Raw genomic sequence first — 19,748 nt, forward strand, 5'->3', positions numbered from 1 at the left:
AAAAAGCAAGCAAAAAATAACCAAATGGGTGTGAAGTTTTCATACAGTTCAATAGATAGGCTTCTCTAAAGAAGATAGCCAGATAATGTGGGAAAATGCTTAACATGAAAAAATGCTCATTACTAGAGAAATTAAATATAAAACCACTGTGAGATCAACTCATACCAGTGAGAATAGCCTTTATAAAAACAATACAAAATAAGTACTAATGACGATTAAACCATGTGGAGGACATGCAGCTTTATTACTGTTAGAATATAAATTGCTGCAGCTTCTGTGAAATGGATTCATTCCAATTAAACTGGAGGGGCTTAGAGAGTTTACCTGGCTGAAGGTATCTGCATGGAGCACCACATAGTTCACACATGTGTCCAGTAGCAGCTTTTGAATGCTGAGATAGGCAGGAATAACCTTGAAGCACTCACTATCAGGTGTGATTTTCAAAACAAGTAAATAAAATAAAAAAGGAAGTCTCACTTGATCCAATGATAACATTCTTAGGATTTATCTAAAGGATATAAAAGCAGTATTTTGCAAGGATACTTATCCTTATCTTCATGTTTAAGTATTGTAGTATTGTTCACAATAGCCAAAACATGGAATTGACAAATGCCCATTGACAGATGACCTGAAAAAAGGGGGAGAGGAGTTAAAATCTAAACATTTAAGTCATCTGTCATTAAATGTTTAGATTTTAACTCCTCTCCCCCTTTTTTCAGAGAAACTTTTATGTGACCCTAAGTATATAGGCATATAATCAAGCGTTTACTGGTAATAAATGCTAAAGAAGTTTATTTTAAAAATGTAAGTAACTCCATCTGAAGTTACCCATATTTTAAGAAACTAGGAACTAGACAGTACAGGTATGATATATATCATTCATAGTTAACTACTCTGTCATTAAAAATTATGAAACCATAACTTTTGGGACAAAATGGATGGAATTTAAGGTGGTTATGCTAAGTAAAATAAGTGAGAAAGTGAACAACTACCAGGTCCTTATCAGTACAGTGGAATATAAATAGCTAAAAGAAGATAAATGAGTGAAAACACTCAGAAAACTCCTAGTCTGTGAGAACTCTGGTAATTCCCAAAGAGAGAGTGGAGGCAAGTGGGAGGTTTTGATAGAGGGGCCTTTTTGGATGAGGACTAGGACCAAACATTGGTAGCAGACAGGTGAATTTTATATTCTTAATAAGGTAAAAAAGTATACCCCCAAGATTCCATACTATTAACTAATGACAAATTAATGATATACATTACTTAAAAAGTAAAGGTATATTCTAAGAAAGAAGGGTATTTCTAAAATCAAGGAGGCATATTCATGGATGTTAAGATTGATGTAGCAGGTTGTATGTGGTAGGCAAGGGGAAGTCAAGTTGGAAAGATATGGTAGGTTGTGGCTGCATTTTTGTTGTTGGTGGTGGTGTTTCTTTTGTTCATATGTTTTGAGGCCACCCCCAGCAGTGTTCAGGGCCTACTGTTTTTGCACTCAGGAATAGCTCCTGGTTTGACTTGGGGATCAAACCCAAGTTGACTGTGTACAAGGCAAATGCCCTACCTGCTGTATTATTGCTCTATAGTTGGATTTTTTGTTGTTGTTGTTGTTTTTGGGTCACATCTGGTGGCGCTCAGTAATTACTCCTGGCTCTAAGCTCAGAAATCGTTCCTGGCAGGCTCGGGGGACCATATGGGATGCCGGGATTTGAACAACTGACATTCTGCGTGCAAGGCAAATGCCTTACCTCCATGCTATCTCTCCAGCCCCTCTATAGTTGGATTTTAAAGGATCTTATAATGCCATAATGGATTCAGATTTTATCATTGCAGTGAATACAACAGTGGGCTAGGTGTATAGAGAGTCGTTTTTTTCAAGCCTAATGGTTTGGTGTTTTTTTGCTTTGTTTTGCTTTTTTGGGTTTGGGCCCACACCCAGTGATGCTCAGGGGTTACTTCTGGCTATGCGCTCAGAAATCGCTCCTGGCTTGGGGGACCATATGGGATGCTGGGGGATCGAACCGGGTCTGTCCTGGGTCAGCCACCTTATGGCAAATGCCTTACTGCTGCACCACTGCTCTGGCCCCTGGTTTGGGTTTTTTGAGGCAACAGTATAAAAGCAATAGATAATAACTTTTTTTGTTTATTTTTTTGGGGGGCCACACCTGGCAGCACTCAGGGTTTCTCCTGGCTCTGCACTCAGAAATTGCTCCTGGCAGGTTTGGGGAACCAGTCAGCTACAAGGCAAATGTCCTAAATCTGTGCTATCTTTCCAGCCCCAAGATAATGACTTTAATAAGGAAAATGATACAGCTGTTGTATTGTTTTGGTTGTTCTTTTTTATTTTTTTATCTCTTTAACTTTTTTTTGTTTTTTTTGTTTTTGGGCCACACCCGTTTGACACTCAGGGGTTACTCCTGGCTATGTGCTCAGAAATCACCCGTGGTTTGGGGGGACCATATGGGGCGCCAAGGGATCGGACCAAGGTCCTTCCTACGTTAGCTTGCAAGGCAGACACCTTACCTCTAGCGCCACCTTCCCCGCCCTCTCTTTAACTTTTTGCTTTAATTCATTGATAGAATAAAATATGTTGTAACACATTATTATTATTATATTGGCCAAATCCAGTGGTGCTCAGGGCTTATTCTTGGTTTTGAATTTAGGAATTACTTCTACAAGTTCTTTTTTTTTTTAATAATATCTTTATTTTAGCACCATAGTTTGTAATCATGTTTTGTTTATTTGGTGGGGTTGTTTTTTTGTTTGTTTGGGGCCACACCTGGTAGCGCTCAAGGGTTACTCCTGGCTCTGCACTAAGAAATCTTTTTCCTAGCAGGCTCAGGGATGCCAGGAATCGAACCTGGGTTCCTCCTGTGTAGGCTGCTTGCAAGGCAGACGCCCTGCTGCTGTGCTATCACTCTGGTCACACCACTGTTGTATTGTTGATTGTCCTGTACTAGGAGTCAAAAACAGGTCTTTATATAAGTAGGGCAAGAGCTCTGAGTCTTAGCTACATCCCTGGCCCCAGGCACATCAGTCTTTTGAAATGTCCATTTGCTCTCAGATTTTGTTATCTCATGCCATCTTACCCTGATAAAACGTGAAAAGACCTTGACCTGAGAAGTCAAGGTCAGTATAGAGGCATTATTATAGGCATTCAATGAAGATACTCATTTACTATAATCTTTTAGAGAAATAATTGTAATCCTTAGGGCTAGAATGATAATACATTAGGTAGGGCACCTGCCTTGCATGCAACTCTCCTAGGTTCATTCAATCCCTGACACTCCTAATTGTTCTCTCAAGACCTCTCAAGAGTGATCTCTGATTGCCACTGGATATGGCTCAGAACAAAACAAATTGTAATCCTTTTTCTTGTTTTGTAGGTTTGAAGTGCTGAGTTTCCTCATGCTGTGTTATAACTCTGCTATTGTGTACATGCCTGCTTCTTCATACCAGTCTCTCTGTCAGATGGGCTCCAGGTAAGTGTAGGAAATACTGTTTAACTTTCACCTCACTGATGAAAATGTTCTGTCCATTCTCTGCCGTAGGTGGTACAGCAGTAAACAAAACTGATGGCATTCATGTTTCCTTGGGAATCTTGTCATTTCTCAGGCATCATGACTTTTTTTATTTTTTGGTTTTGGGGTCACACCTGGCAGCGTTCAGGTGTGGCTTTATGTTTAGAAATCACTCCTGGCAGGCTGTGGGGAGGGAGGACCATATAGGATGCTATGATTCGAAACACTGACCTTCTGCATGCAAGGCAAACACTTTTACCTCCATGCTATCTCTCTGCCCTGCATCATGACTTGTTTTTGTTTTTGTTTTTGTTTTGGGGCCACACCCGGCGGTGCTCAGGGGTTACTCCTGGCTGTCTGCTCAGAAGTAGCTCCTGGCAGGCACGGGGGACCATATGGGACACCGGGATTGGAACCAACCACCTTTGGTCCTGGATCGGCTGCTTGCAAGGCAAACACCACTGTGCTATCTCTCCGGACCCCACATCATGACTTTTTGATTAAGCATTAGAGAAGCATTTTCTATTTGAGCAACAAGGGAAGATAGACTAAGTTTAGAATAGTTTAGCTGTATGTGTTAATCACTTATACCTAAATGTCAGGTTTTTTTTGTTTTGTTTTGTTTTTGTAAAAATCACTTTAAAGGCTTTGAATAAATAGTCCTGTTTGTGATGAATCTTTTTTTAATAAATTTCACAAGTAATTGTCTCTGCTTTGGTTAAAAGAACAACAGTAGGGGCCGGGAAGGTGGCGCTAGAGATAAGGTGTCTGCCTTGTAAGCGCTACCAAGGAACGGACCGCGGTTCGATCCCCCGGTGTCCCATATGGTCCCCCCAAGCCAGGGGCGATTTCTGAGCACATAGCCAGGAGTAACCCCTGAGCGTCAAACGGGTGTGGCCCAAAAACCAAAAAAAAAAAAAAAAAAGAACAACAGTAGGGGCCGGAGAGATGGCATGGAGGTAAAGTGTTTAAATGCTTTGCATGCAGAAGGTGGGTGGTTCGAATCCCGGTATCCCATATGGTCCCCCAAGCCTGCCAGGAGCGACTTCTGAGCGTAGAGCCAGGAATAACCCCTGAGCGCAGCCGAGTGTGACCCCCCCTCCAAAAAAAAGAACAACAGTTATACCAGTTACTCTTATTTATAGTTGTGTGTTCAAATATTTGTAAAATTAGAATTTACAGTAATATAAACAGAATGAAATAAAAAATGTTTACTCTAGAAAAGAAAATTAAATGATATTAATTTATAGGAAGAAAATACTTAGTCACCAAATTTCAATTCTAAAAGGGACCTTGAATTTATCTTTTCATGTGAAGAAATCAAGCCTACCTTATCCCCACCCCAAATTTTTTGTGTTGAAATTATATAGGTTTTCTATTAACTTCTTACAATTTACTATGGAAATATCTGTTTAAAATAACATAAATTCAAAAAAAAAAAACAAAAACAAAAACAAATTCCTGGAACCTAGTAATAGTATAGTGGGTAGGATGTTGGCCTGGCACTCAACTGACCCAGGTTTGATCCCCAGAGCCTGCCAAGAGTGATTTCTGAACACTAAGGCAGTAGTAAGCCCTGAACGCAAAAACAAAACAACAACAACATGCATTCCTTATTTACCAAATTTTTTGGTTCAAAAGTCTGCTGACAAATCTTGACCTTGAATTACCTTGAATCTCCTGAATTACCAAACAGATTCCCTAGCAGTGGGGGGCAGATTTGGATGGGATGAAGAGCCAGACTATGAAGCAGTAGAACAGCAGGAGTGGAAGATCTAAGGCACTTTGGTGGTGATGCTGTGCAGTATAATTATATCAAAATCGTAACTGTTTTATTATAACTATGTTATCTGAGTTATAATTTAAAAAAAAAACAACAACCATGACCTAATGGATACATGGTTTTTTTGTTCATTGTCCTGTGCTAAGAATCAAATACAGGTCCTTATACAAGCAGGGCAAATGCTCTGAGGCTGAGCTATGTCCTTGGCCCCTGATGTCAAAAGACACCAGTCTTTTGAAATGTCTGTTTGTTCTCAGATGTCATTATCTCATACTATATCTTGCCCTGATAGAACTTGGGATATGCATTTCGTTGTGAAGGAGAGGTGGATGATTGTGAAAGAAGAAAGTTAAATATTTGAGAAAAGCTTCTTTTATGGAAACAGTTCATTAGAAATACATGCTTTATGAGAATACACTTAATTTTTACTTATTTTTTTATTTTGCTGCCTACTTAGGACAATATACCTGGACGCTGATAGTAACTGATAGCAGATAATCAGTAAATAGTTCATGAGTTAATAAATTGAGAAATCACATATGATACTGTATTTTCTAGGGTTTGTGTGAGTGGATTTCCACGGCAGCATGAAAAACAGTGGAAGGAACTCTGTGGCCGAATAGTGTTGGATCCCGAATTTATGGTGCAACTTCTCACAGGGGTTTATTATGCCATGTAAGTAGGTAAAATAAGAAATTAAGTGAATTTTTCCTAATGATTAGAAATTGATTTCTAGTTTTCTCTTTTTTTTTTTAAACTTAGTCTCTTCTATAATGGATCCCATTGCCCTTTTCTTTTCTTTTTTTTCCTTCTTTTTTTTTTTTTTATTTCTTATTTTTGAGACACACCTGGTGACACTCGGGTTACTTCTGGCTATGCACTCAGAAATTGCTCCTGGCTTGGGGGACTGTTTGACACTAGGGGATTGAACTGTGGTCCATCCTGGATCAGCTGCTTGCAAGGCAAGCGCCCTCCTGCTGTGCCATCGCTCCTGCCCTGCCCGTTGACATTTTCTAATCCAAATTTTAAAAATATATACTTCTTATTTAAGCAATATACTGAAAATTAAAATTTTTATTGATATAATTGACAAATAACATTTGGTTTATTTTAGGTGTAAACATAATTTGATATATACAACATTGCAAAATGATAACAAATACTTTTATAATTCTTACCACACTTGAAAGTATTACAAAATATACTTTCATTTCTTTTTCCCAGTGATAAATTTAAAGATCTGATTTCTTAGATATTTAGAAATATTTAACACAGTGTTGTTAATATTGATGATATGATGTATATCACTGGGAATTCTGTATTAGAACTTTATGCTTTATTTTTGCTTGTTTTATTTTATTTAATTTTTTTAGTTTTTGGGTCATACCCAGCAGTGCTCAGGTGCTACTCCTGGCTCTACATTCAGAAATGACTCCTGGCAGGCTTGGGGGACCATATGGGATGCCGGGATTCGAACCACCGCCCTTCTGCATGCAAGGCAAACGCCTTACCTTCATGCTGTCTCTCTGGCCCACTGCTCTTCTGCATGCTAGGCAAATGCCTTACCTTCATGCTATCTCTCCGGCCCTGCTTGTTTTATTTTTTGTGTTTTTTGTTTTTGTTTTGGGGCCATACTCGGCAGCACTCAGAAATTGCTCCTGGCAGGCTCAGGGGACTATATAGGATGTTGGAAATCGAACCAGGGTTCATCTCGGGTTGGCCGCGTTCAAGGCAAATGCTGTACCACTGTGCTATATCTTTGGCCCCAGAACTTTATGCTTTTAAAAATGTACTTCATTCTCTTTTTTCTTTCGCTGTTATAGATGTTATGATGACTGAGGGTGGCACTCTTGCCAATTTGTGGCACTTGTATATGTGGTACTTGAGTTGTGGTGACTGTCATAATCACTTCTTCAATTAGAACTCACACTGGGCTGCAGTGCTCTCCAGCGTTTTGATTTTTTTGTTGCCACGTTTGCACATGTTCTCACAGAACCTGCATGCTCTGTGGAGGCTCACAGGTTATATAGTTAGTTGTGCTTGCTGGGAAGCCCTCTTGTGCTCTTGCACTTCCACAAGTGCTCACTAGAGGACTCACTTCCTGTCCGTGGCACTAGCATATCTTTTTTGTTGTGATGCTCACTGCCATCTCACTCATTTTGGTTGTATCTACACAACTGCTGTGTGGCCAGAAAATATTTTTGGTTCTGGGGGTCACAATGTACAACAGATCCAGCTCAAACAGCAAAGCTGCAGCATCATGCCCATCACATATGAGTAACTGGGATTTGAAGTCACGGTCATAGATTTGCCAGGCAGGTGCTCCAAAACCACTCTTCAGGACCTGGACATTTATACTTTCTCTGTCTTCATCTACTTTACCCACCCACTAATCTTTATGCGGTTTGTATGTGTGTGTGTGTTAATTTTAACATTCCATATATAAGAGAGAGATAGTACAGCAGGCCTTGCATACAGCCAACCTGGATTCAATCTTTGGCACCCCTTATGTCCCTAAACCCCCCACCAGTAGTGATCACTGATCTCAGAGCAGAAGTAAGCCCTATGTACTCCTGGATGTGCCCTCAAAACAAAAAACAGATTCTACATATAAATTATACTGTACACTATTTAGCTTTGTCTTATTCTCTTAAGCACAATCCCTTCAAGATTCATCCAGATTTCACTTGTGGCTTCTTGTTTGGCTGAATAAAATTCCTATGTATATGTATACCCCACATTTTCTTTATTCACTCTTTTGTGCACTCGAGTGTTGGCTATAAATGCTATTATTCTGCATGAACACGAGGTTAATATATCTTTTTGAGTTACTAATTTTACTTCCTTTGGATATTCAAAATCGGAATAGTCATATCATCTGGTAATTCCATTATTCATACTTTGAAGCCCCTCCATATTGTTTCACCAGTTTACATTTCTACTCAGTACATAAGATTTGCTTCCCCCACATTCTCACCAGCATTTGTTTCATTTTTTGATAATATTAATTCTTGGGGGTGTGAGGTGTTTCCTTTGGCCGTGTGTGTGTGTGTGTGTGTGTGTGTGTGTGTGGAGGGGGAAGGCCCATACAGATGGTGATGCTCTGTGTGTGTGTGTGTTTGTGTGTGTGTGTGTGTGTGTGTGTGTGGAAGGGGAAGGCCCATACAGATGGTGATGCTCTGTAACTTCTCCACACTCAGTTCTGTGGGCTGACTTCTGGTCGTGCTTGGAGGACTGTGCAGTGCCTAAATTGAACACAGGCCTCTTGTTTACACAGCAAGAGCATTCATCTTTGAGCTTATCTCCCCAACGATCTGTTTTTGATTTGTATTTGCTTGTTTAGTATGCCACATACCCTTCTGTCTTTGTGTTAGACATTTGTATTTTGGTGGTTTGAACACCCAGTGGTGCTCATGGTTGAAGAGTTGATACCTGTGGGACTGTCAGGCCATATGCCCTGGCAGGGCATATGTTTAACACATTGAGCCATTTTCTTGGTCCCATAATGGCCATTTAATTGTTGTCTTTAGGAAAAAATTATTCAGTGTGCCCTTTCTTGTTAATGCATTTTTGTCACACCCAGCAGTTCTCAGGGGCTACTTCTGACTCATGGTACTTTGACTTGAACCCAGGCATTGAGGATGCAAAGTATGTTCTCAAACCCATAGAGCTTTCTGGTCCATTTTCTGCACATTTTTATTTGAATTATTTTAATTTTTTCTATTTTTTGGGCCACACCCATTTGATGCTCAGGGGTTACTCCTGGCTAAGCACCCAGAAATCACCCCTGGCTTGGGGGGACCATATGGGACGCTGGGGGATCGAACCGCAGTCCTTCCTTGGCTAGCGCTTGCAAGGCACTAGCGCCACCTCACCAGCCCTGGATTTTTTTTTTTTTTTTTTTTTTTTTTTTTTTTTGGTTTTTGGGCCACACCCGGCGGTGCTCAGGGGTTACTCCTGGCTGTCTGCTCAGAAATAGCTCCTGGCAGGCACGGGGGACCATATGGGACACCGGGATTCGAACCAACCACCTTTGGTCCTGGATCGGCTGCTTGCAAGGCAAACACCACTGTGCTATTTCTCCGGGCCTGATTATTTTATTTTTAAATTGACTCACATGAGATTTAGAAAAATGTTTTGGATGTTAACCAAGACATGATTAAGAAGTCATGGTTTGGGCCCGGAGAGATAGCACAGCGGTATTTGCCTTACAAGCAGTCTATCCAGGACCAAAGGTGGTTGGTTCGAATCCCGGTGTCCCATATGGTCCCCCGTGCCTGCCAGGAGCTATTTCTGAGCAGACAGCCAGGAGTAACCTCTGAGCAACGCCGGGTGTGGCCCAAAAACCAAAAAAGAAAAAAAAAAAGTCATGGTTTATAATTTTTTCTCTTACTTTGTATGTTGCTTTTTCATTTTGTTTATGATTTTTTTTGCTTATTGTCCCCTTTTTGTTTTTGCTTCTTTACCTTTGTATTTAGGTTTTGAATCTGAAAATATCATTGAGGGGGTGGAGAGATAGTAGTATAATGGATAAAGCACTTGCCTGGTGCATGGCCAACATGGGTTCCATCCCTAGCATCCCCTGTGGTCCTCTGAGCACCTCCAGTAGTGTTTTCTTAGTGCAGAGCCAGGAGAAATCCCTGAGCACTGTTTCTGACCCACTAACCAATCATTGAGATTAATGTCAAGGGCTTTCTGTTTATTATTTTTATGGAATTTATACTTACAAACCTTTAGTCCAATTTGAGTTTATTTTTTTTGTGTGTGTGTGTCTGCTGTAAAATGATTCATTTTAATTATTTTGCATGTAGTTTTCTAATTTTCCCAGCACCACTTATCAGAGACTATACTATCTCCATTATGTGTTTGGTATCTTTGTTGTGAATTAATTGACCCTGTTTGTAGGCTTTATTCTGGTTCTTTTATGTTCCATTGATAGATGTATCTGCTTTAATGCCAATACCAAACTTTGCATTACTATAAACTTAATATAGTTAAAAGTCAATATGTGTTAGGCCTTTTGGCTTATTCTTAAATTACGTAGGCTATTGGAACTTTGTGAATCTGTACAAATTTTAAGATTTAAAAAAAATTTAATGGATTTAAAAAACTTAATATTCCATTGGAATTTTGATTTGTCATTGAATTTGAAACTCAAGTGGTATCAACTTTTTAATAATATTAAAATATATATTTAATATGTCACATAACTAAATATATGTAGATTTTAATTAGTCATTTTATCTTCTTTCTAGTTATTGTTCTGTTCAGATTCTCTGTTTTTTCTTGATTTAATTTTGCTTGGTTGTAGGTTTTTAGGCATTTATCCAAATCCTTTAGTTGTTGAATTTGTTGGCATTTATTCCATACATAGTGAGTTCTCTTAGTATTTTAAAATTTAGTCAAACTTACCTAAAGTTAGAATCTAGAAAGTACTATATTTTAAAAAATAAACAACTGTCTTTCTTCATGGCTAATAACCATACTTGCACTGATACACTATATAGATTATATATTACATAGATTTTAGAGAGAGATTATATACATTATGTAGATTACTCTAAATTTCAACATGATAAAAACAAATTTCTATGAAGCAATATCAGTAAACTATTTTTTTTTTTAGTTTTGGGGCCATACCTGCCTATGCTCAGGGCTTACTCCTATCTCTATGCTTACATGTCTCTCCTGGCAGGATTTGAGGGACCATATGGGATTTAGGGATCAAACATGAGTTGGCCACGTACAAGGCAAGCAGTCTAACTTGCCTTGCTGTGGTCCAGATCTAGAAACTTTTATTATTTTTTAAAATTATTTATTTATTTGGTTTTGGGGCCACACTGGGCAGTGCCCAGAGGTATCTGCTGGCACTATGCTCAGAAATCACCCCAGGCAGGCTTGGGAAACCATATGGAATGCTGGGAATAGAACCCGGTCCATCCCAGGTCGGTTGTATGCAAGTCATACACCCAGGTCAGTTGTATGCAAGCACACTCTACTGTGCTATGGCACTAGCCCCTGAAACTTTTAAATATAAGTATTTGAAATTCGCTTTTGTCTTGCAAGCAAGAATAGAATAGTTATGATTAAATGGAAGCAAAAGTTTATGTGAGGGGCTGGAGCGATAACACTGCAGTAGGACACTTGCCTTGCAAGCAGTTGACCTGGGATGGACTTAAGTTGAAACCCTGGCATCCCATATGGTCCCCTGAGCTTGCCAGGAGCAATTTTTGTGCACAGAGCCAGGAGTAACCCCTAAGCACCCCTGGGTATGGCAAATGAAAGAAAGAAAGAAAGAAAGAAAGAAAGAAAGAAAGAAAGAAAGAAAGAAAGAAAGAAAGAAAGAAAGAAAGAAAGGAAGGAAGGAAGGAAGGAAGGAGGGAGGGAGGGAGGGAGGAGGGAGGGAGGGAGGGAGGGAGGGAGGGAGGGAGGGAGGGAGGGAGGGAGGGGGGAGGGAGGGAGGGAGGGAGGGAGGGAGGGAGGGAGGGAGGGAGGAAGGAAGGAAGGAAGGAAGGAAGGAAGGAAGGAAGGAAGGAAGGAAGGAAGGAAGGAAGGAAGGAAGGAAGGAAGGAAGGAAGGAAGGAAGGAAGGAAAGAAAAATTGATGTGAAAATCTTGTTTCAAAATTAAAATAGTGTACTTGAAATAATAAAATGATAGTTGTTGAAGAGTAAAGATGTTAAAGATAATAATCTACTTTTCCATAGGTATAATGGACAATGGGACCTGGGCCAGGAAGTCCTTGATGACATCATTTACAGAGCTCAGCTTGAACTCTTTTCTCAACCACTGTTGGTGAGCTATTCTATTTATTCTTTATTCTTACTTATTCAAAATTTTGTAGTAGTTGTTTTATTTTTTGGTCATATCTGGCATTGCTCACTATCACTACTGATGGTGCTCAAGGGACCATTTGCGATACTAGGGATTAAACTTGAACCTGTCAGCCATATACAAAGCAAACTCCCTGCGTGTTGTACTATCTCTCTATCCCCTATATTAACTTTTTTTTTGGGGGGGGGTGTTTGGGCCATACCTGGTGGTGCTCAGGGGCTACTCCTGGCTCTGTGCTCAGAAATCACTCCTGGCAGGCTTAGGACCATATGGGATACCTAGAATCTCGAACTTGGGTCCATCTCAGGTCAGCTGCGTGCAAGGCAAATGCCCTACCACTATGCTATCACTCTGGCTTCCTCTTTTTACTCTTTATTAAACAAGTATATGTCTGAAAGAAGCATAACAAGTTAAAATTCAGTATGTATTTTAGGAGGCAATCCAAAGCATCGTTGTAAAAATTGGTCATCTCCTACCACCTATCAAAATATAGTTCAGATGAATTAAAGAATAACTTTAAAAATCTTTAGAGAAGAAATAAGTGCCAATTTTGAGAGAAGGGAGGTTTTTCTGTGTTTAAGGGATGGTACAAAAATAAATACTTGTTTTGTTTTGGAGCCATATCAGACAGTGCCAGCAAACATCCAGCCCACTCACTGTACTCTCGCTTCAGCACCTGTATTTTATTTTAGAATTTTTAAAAATTCTAAAAACATATAGACATCTAAATTCTAAACAGTCAAGTTTTGGATTTGTGGAGTGTGTATGCATGCAATCACGTGAGTTGAGTAACCAAATTTTATTGAGAGGCCATAGTAAAAGTACAGTGAGTAAGGTGCTTGCCTTGCATCCAGCCAACCCGGGGAGCCCTGGCATTTCATATGGTCCTCCAACCAGCCAGGATGGATTTCTAAGTGAGAGCCAGGAGAAGCCCCTGAGCTCCACAGAAAGAAAAAAGAATAAATGAGGGCCCAGAGAGATAGCACAGCAGCGTTTGCCTTGCAAGCAGCCTATCTAGGACCAAAGGTGATTGGTTCGAATCCCGGTGTCCCATATGGTCCCCTGTGCCTGCCAGGAGCTATTTCTGAACAGACAGCCAGGAGTAACCCCTGAGCACCGCTGGGTGTGGCCCAAAAACCGAAAAAAAAAAAAAAAGAATAAATGAGAGAGAGGAAGGAGTTCTATTGAAAGGGGAAAGTGTAGGGGCCAAGAGAGCTTAACAGTCCTAGCAGAAAGTAGTGGGACAAAATGCCAGAAGTGTTCAGAAAAAAAAATTGGACTGGAGCAATAACACAGTGGGTAGAGCTCTTGCCTTGTACATGGCCCACTCGGGTTCGATCCCCGGCTTCCCAAAATTGCCCCTGAGCACTGCCAGGTATGGCCCAAAACAAAAACAAAAAAATTAGAAGTTATGGGGCCGGAGAGATAGCATGGAGGTAAGGCATTTACCTTGCATGCAGAACAACTGTAGTTCGAATCCCGGCATCCCATATGGTCCCCCATACCTGCCAGGGGCAATTTCTGAGTGTAGAGCCAGGAGTAACCCCTGAGCGCTGCCGGGTGTGACCCAAAAACAAAACAAACAAAAAATTAGAGATTGAAATTGACATGCTATTTATATGAAAAAAATCAGAAAATTACTTAAAATTTTTCTTTGGCCATATCTGACAGTGCTCAGGTTACTCTCAAGCCAATACTCAAGGAACCATGCATCAAGCCTATTGCATCTAATCTATCTCTTCTGCATGCTAATCTCTCCTACTCAGTTTTAAATATTTGGATTCAAATATTGAACAATTTGTTTTTCTTTGAAGTTTATATTTTATAGAATAACTTTTTTGAATACATATTTTAAAAAGTTGAAAAAACAATAACCATAAAGTACATATTTTTGTAACTATATATAGTCTTACATTATCATTCTAGGTTGCTAATGCCATGAAAAATTCATTACCATTCGATGCGCCGGATTCTTCACAAGAAGGCCAGAAAGTACTTAAAGTGGAAGTCACCCCAACAGTACCGAGGATCTCTCGGACTGCGATTACAACAGCTTCCATCCGTCGCCACAGATGGAGGAGAGAAGGTAGGTACAAAATCCCTCTAGCCCACTCAAAGACACATTTATCACAATTTTTTAAACTAACTTTATGAATACCTTATGTATAGCACTTAATATAAAGTAAAATTGCTTTGTTTCTAAAAACTAACTCTACATCTGTGGTTTCAATGGCTGATATATATGCATATATATGTATTTTTTAAAGAAAGTGGACATCAGAGTACTACTCTGAATATTAAAACAGGAAATAAGATAAATTTGTGGGAGGGGTTCTTCTTTTGTAGTAGACATTTCTTTACCATATTAGGTAATGGTGCATGTATGAGCATTGTGGGAGAAATTTACTTAACTAACTCCACTAAAAATATGATACAAATTATCTACTAAAAATTGGTCATGATTTCCAGATTTCTATCTTTGCTTTCTAAATGCTGAATCCAGCAGTATTTCATAAGCATACTTGGATGACTGAGTTGTCTTGCCTACGATATATTAATTACCATTTTAACAATCACTATTTTTTGTCCTATTCATTTGCAAACCTCACATTGTTCATCTGCTGCCTTATGTGTGTGCATGCTGTGCACACACATACAACTCTATAAACAGTGTTTGTGTTTTTATATCATGTCCATATATACATTCTCTAATCTGCCTGGGTCAGAGTGCTCAGAGAAAAATAGAGCAGCTCAAAAGCACTAAAATGTTATATGTTGAATCCCAGATGGCTTTGACTTCTCAAACGAGGCTGACTCGAGTATTCCTGGCTCCCCGGTCCAACACGGCTCCACTGACCTAGGGATCAAACGTGTGCAAGAGGGGGAGGTGCTGGTGCGCAGGACCCCTGATCCTGGCTCACCGGAGCCCAACTCAGCAGCAGCCACAACAGAGGGTAGGACAGAGATGAGGAGGCAGAAGGCAGTGAGGCAGTTGCTGGAGAAGGATCCTGGCTCTCTGTCCCCCAGCAGAGCATCTTTCCATGCTAGTGTGTGTTTCCAGTACCCCCGGGTCTATTAGCTCCTCTTGCAAAGCAAACCTTCCCATTTGCCTAGCACCAGGTCAGGTACAATCTTTAGTTATCGTTTGTGCTAGCCTGGAGTCTGCATCCTCGTGTAATGGACCAACAGCTTGGCATGGCAATGAATAAGACAGAAGCCTGTCTCCAAAAGATCCGCAAGTGCTTGGAGTGTTTTCCTTACTGAGCATGTTTGTTCCAGCATCAGGAACAGGAAAATACACCCAGTAGACATGAGCTCTACTTGAATTTGACTTCATTTATATAATTCTCTAAAATTAAATGTGTAGAGATTGAAAACATTATTATCTTTGAAAAATAGGGGTAAAGTGGAGCCAACCATTTTAGCTCTTATTTCAAGATGGTCAGTCAACAAGGATTTCTTAGTCACTTTGACAGAGTAAACCAGTATTGATGATTATGTAAAACTTTCTAGTCCAGTGAACAGCAATCATCTTTCCTCTATAAGTGTGTTCTGGGCACACTACATTTAATCATTTTTTATTTATTGTAAATAACAGTTGTCTTCTATAGCTCCCAAGTAACTTAAATATATAGAAGTCAAGTATATTCTAGCAGCTCTTTATTTCTACAGTGTAGGTATTTCAAGTTGAGATTTTTTTTCTCTCTACGTGCCCCCTCTCCCTCCCACCATTACTCTACATAAAAGGATATTTCTCTCTGATTGGGAAGTATTTGTTGGCGTTTAACATTTCATGAATATTAAGTTGACTTTGTGAAAGAGAGACCCATACCAAGACTTTTCATTAATGACTTAATGTACTCTACCGTGGAAACACTGATTTATGAAGATAGTTGGTAATTTTAAAACAGGTTACATGTTTTTACATATCTTAAAGATCAAACATACACGAATCAGTTGCCTTCCACCGTACGGAAGTGTCTTACTCTTTGATGCGTCAGAAATTTGAGCATGCTCAGTAAAAATCTTAATGTATCCTCTGTTCCCTTGCCCCTCTGTCCAAATTAACCTTCATTTAAAGGCATTGCATGCGCATGATTTGAGGGACTGAAAGAAGTTTGTGCTGCTTTAAAGAGATCCTTGTTTAAATGACTGAAAGGCTCAGCCTTTAGAGTTCTGTATCTCTTTGTTGTTCTTGTGAGTCACATTTATCAATAGAAGAGCATAAGTAGAGGACCAGAACAATAATACAGCAGGTAGGACATCGCCTTACACTCAGCTGACCTGGGTTTGATCCACATAGTTTCCAGAGCACCACCGAGTGTGATTTCTGAGTATAGTCAGGAATAACCACATCATTGGATATGCACCCCAGCCCCCCCAAAAGTATATGAATAGGGTCAAACTTAAAATTGACCTAAATTGAACAATCTATTTCTCAATTATCTTGATGACTGAATAAACTGCTTATTGTATATGTACTACCATTGATAGAACATTAAAGTAGTTGTGCCCAATGTTAATACTACCGTATATTACAAACGTAGTACTCTTGATATTCTATAAGGTATGGTATTAAGTTGAAACTTTTTTTCCAATATGTCAAAAGCCAAACACTCAAAAAGGACCAAAGCAATTAAAGAACCAAAATAATAATTCCCTTTTACAGCCTATCAGTTATTAAACTTGCCTATTTTATTTTTTTATTATTTATTTATTTATTTTGGTTTTTGGGCCATACCCAAAAACCTCAGGGGTTACTCCTGGCTATGAGCTCAGAAATCGCTCCTGGCTTGTGGGGGGACCATATGGGACACCAGGGGATCGAACCACGGTCCGTCCTACGCTAGCGCTTGCAAAGCAGACACCTTACCTCTAGCACCACCTTCTTGGCCCCTAACTTGCCCATTTTAATGTTTCATATAACTGGTAAAGTTTTCAACTTATGAAGGTGGGATGGTATAGGAGAGAGGAATGACTTTGCTTAGTCTATCTGAAATGTCTCAATCAATTTGCTGGGACTGGAATGATAGTACAGTGGTAGGGTGCTTGCATTACCACAGTAAACTTGGGTTCGATCCTCTGCATCACATGGTCCTCCAAGCACTGCCTGGATTGACTCAATACAGAATCAGAAGTAAGCACTGAGCACTGCTGGGTATGGCTCAAAACCCCCCAAAATATGTAAAGCTTTTAATCTAGATTAAGTATAGGTTTAAATCATTACTAATTGAAATTAAATTTATTTATAAGATGCAAATATTAATAGAAAAATACATTAAAATCCCTTGTATGTCAGGATTAGTATTGGGTTTGCTTTTTATGGTTTTTTTGTTGTTGTTTGTTTGGTTGGTTGGTTTTTTGGTTTTTTGGTTTTTGGGTCACATCCAGCAGAGCTCAGGGTCACTCCTGGCTCCACGCTCAGAAATTGCTCCTGGCAGGCTTGGGGGACCATATGGGATGCCGGGATTTGAAACAATGACTTTCTGCATGAAAGACAGACTCCTTACCTCCATGCTATCTCTCCAGCCCCTATTTTTTGTTTTTTTTTTTTGGGGGGGGGGGCCACACCCGGTGATGCTCAGTGGTTACTCCTAGCTATGCGCTCAGAAATCACTCTCGGCTTGGGGGAGGGACCATATGGGGCGCCAAGGGATCAAATTGTGGTCCATCCTAGGTCAGCTGTGTGCAAGGCAAACGCCCTACTGGTGCGCCACTGCTCCGGCCCTGATATAGTATTTTTCATAGGGAGAAAATTAGAAAGGAAGAATATTGTGAGAGATAGTTGCTTTATTCATTTCATGAATTTTTTTAAAGAAAGCAAATTATTTAAACAAAGAGCTATGGGGCAGAGAGATAGCATGGAGGTAGGGCATTTGCCTTGAATGCAGAAGGACGGTGGTTTGAATCCTGGCATCCCATATGGTCCCCTGAGCCCTCCAGGAGTGATTTCTGAGGACAACATTTAAGATAAGTATAGTTAGTGTTCCATCACACTGAAACAATTCTTTCTATTGGTATTTTGCACAGTATCTTTTATGTTATCATCATCTCTTTTATAACTATGTTGTTTAGCATCAAGTCTGCATGTGGCAAGATTCTCAAACTAGCACTCTCTCAGTCTTCTTTCCTAATTAGAATATAAACTCAGTGATACATCCAATTTTTATTTTCTTGCTATCAGCTCTAAACTAGTAACTATCTTTCGGACATTTTTGGAGTTACTATACTACTTCTAAATGAATTTGATGATGTATTAATATACAGTTTTTGTTTCAAATTTATATAACATGCTTTTGAAGGAGTTTGAGAGAAGTGTCAGCTGCACTTTTATATGGCTTTGCATGATGAAATTTAAACTGCTGGATATAATACAAGATGGCCCTTTTTTGCTGTAAAGATAGCCTATTTTCTTCTTTGGGGGGAGCAAAATAATCTGAAAAATTATTTTTCTAGTATTATGTTAAGTAATGTATTTAAGTGTTTTATTTATGTAACCTGCATCTCAGATATATTTGTTTAGATTTCTTACCATTTTACCCAATTGGAATATGGATAGATGTATGTAAATTCAGATTTAAGAAAACATAGTGCAGAAGCAAATCACTATTGGTTTTTATAAGAAGCAAATGTTTTACCTTTCTTTTTTTATTTAAAAAAGTTTTTTATGTATTACCTTCTAAGTGCTGAATTTATGTTCAATGAGAAAAATATAGATAAATAAAAACCTTCCTGGAAATATTATTCTATTCCTATAATTTTCAAGATAATACTGTTTCCTATGTGAACCATCATGAGACATTATAGTATTTTGTAATTATGACAATATATCTCAGCACTGGAAGTTTTAAATGCTATAGAAAAACATCATACTAAAAGCTTTAAATATCTGATGGTTTCTTATCCTTGATAATCAAATTTTCTGCACATTGATCAATATGAAAAGCAGTGATTAACTTTTATCCATAAGACAATATGATTATGTCATTGAAAGAAAAGTGGAGTAATTTTTGTGTGTGTGTGTGTGTGGTTTTTGGGTCATACCTGGCAGTGCTCAGGCATTATTCCTGGCTCCATGCTCAGAAATTGCTCCTGACAGGCATGGGGGACCATATGGGATGCCAGGATTCGAACTGATGACCTTCTGCATGAAAGGCAAATGCCTTACCTCCATGCTATCTCTCTGGCCCCAAGTGGAATTTTTTTTTTTATTTTTGTTTTTGAGCCATACCCGGTAATACTCAGAAGTTATTCCTCGCTATGTGCTCAGAAATTGTTCCTGGCTTGGGGGACCATATGGGATGCCAGGTGGTCGTTCAAGGCAGATGCCTTGAACCGTGGTCGTTCAAGGCAGATGCCGTACTGCTTGTGCCACCGCTCTGGTCCCGAAGTCGAATTTTTTAGTTTGGGTTAGAAAATTTGTTTCAAGTTAAAAGGATTTTAAGCCATTTATAAGCAGTATGCTGTTGAATAAATAGAAAATCTTAGTGTAGTTAAAAGGTTTGGCATAAGTGAATTTGGGGTACCATTCTTCATAAGTGAAATAAAGACAGGAGATCACTTTTGTACCATCAGTTTTATGGTGGGTTAATGTTGTTGTTGGTTTTTTTTGGG

At 39.3% G+C, this 19,748-nt stretch overlaps 1 protein-coding gene across 1 annotated transcript in view; it reads left to right on the forward strand.

The window, feature by feature from the left end:
* The window catches only part of HYCC2 (hyccin PI4KA lipid kinase complex subunit 2), a 49,950-nt gene that overhangs the window by 28,664 nt on the left and 1,538 nt on the right, over positions 1-19,748 (forward strand). Inside the window, exons 7-11 of the mRNA XM_049773209.1 lie at positions 3,384-3,479; positions 5,860-5,976; positions 12,008-12,095; positions 14,061-14,220; positions 14,921-15,088. Coding sequence (XP_049629166.1) covers positions 3,384-3,479; positions 5,860-5,976; positions 12,008-12,095; positions 14,061-14,220; positions 14,921-15,088 — 629 coding nt within the window. The remainder of the gene's footprint in view (positions 1-3,383; positions 3,480-5,859; positions 5,977-12,007; positions 12,096-14,060; positions 14,221-14,920; positions 15,089-19,748) is intronic.

This window comes from Suncus etruscus, chromosome 5, assembly GCF_024139225.1.
Source record: "Suncus etruscus isolate mSunEtr1 chromosome 5, mSunEtr1.pri.cur, whole genome shotgun sequence".
NCBI classification, from domain to species: domain Eukaryota; kingdom Metazoa; phylum Chordata; class Mammalia; order Eulipotyphla; family Soricidae; genus Suncus; species Suncus etruscus.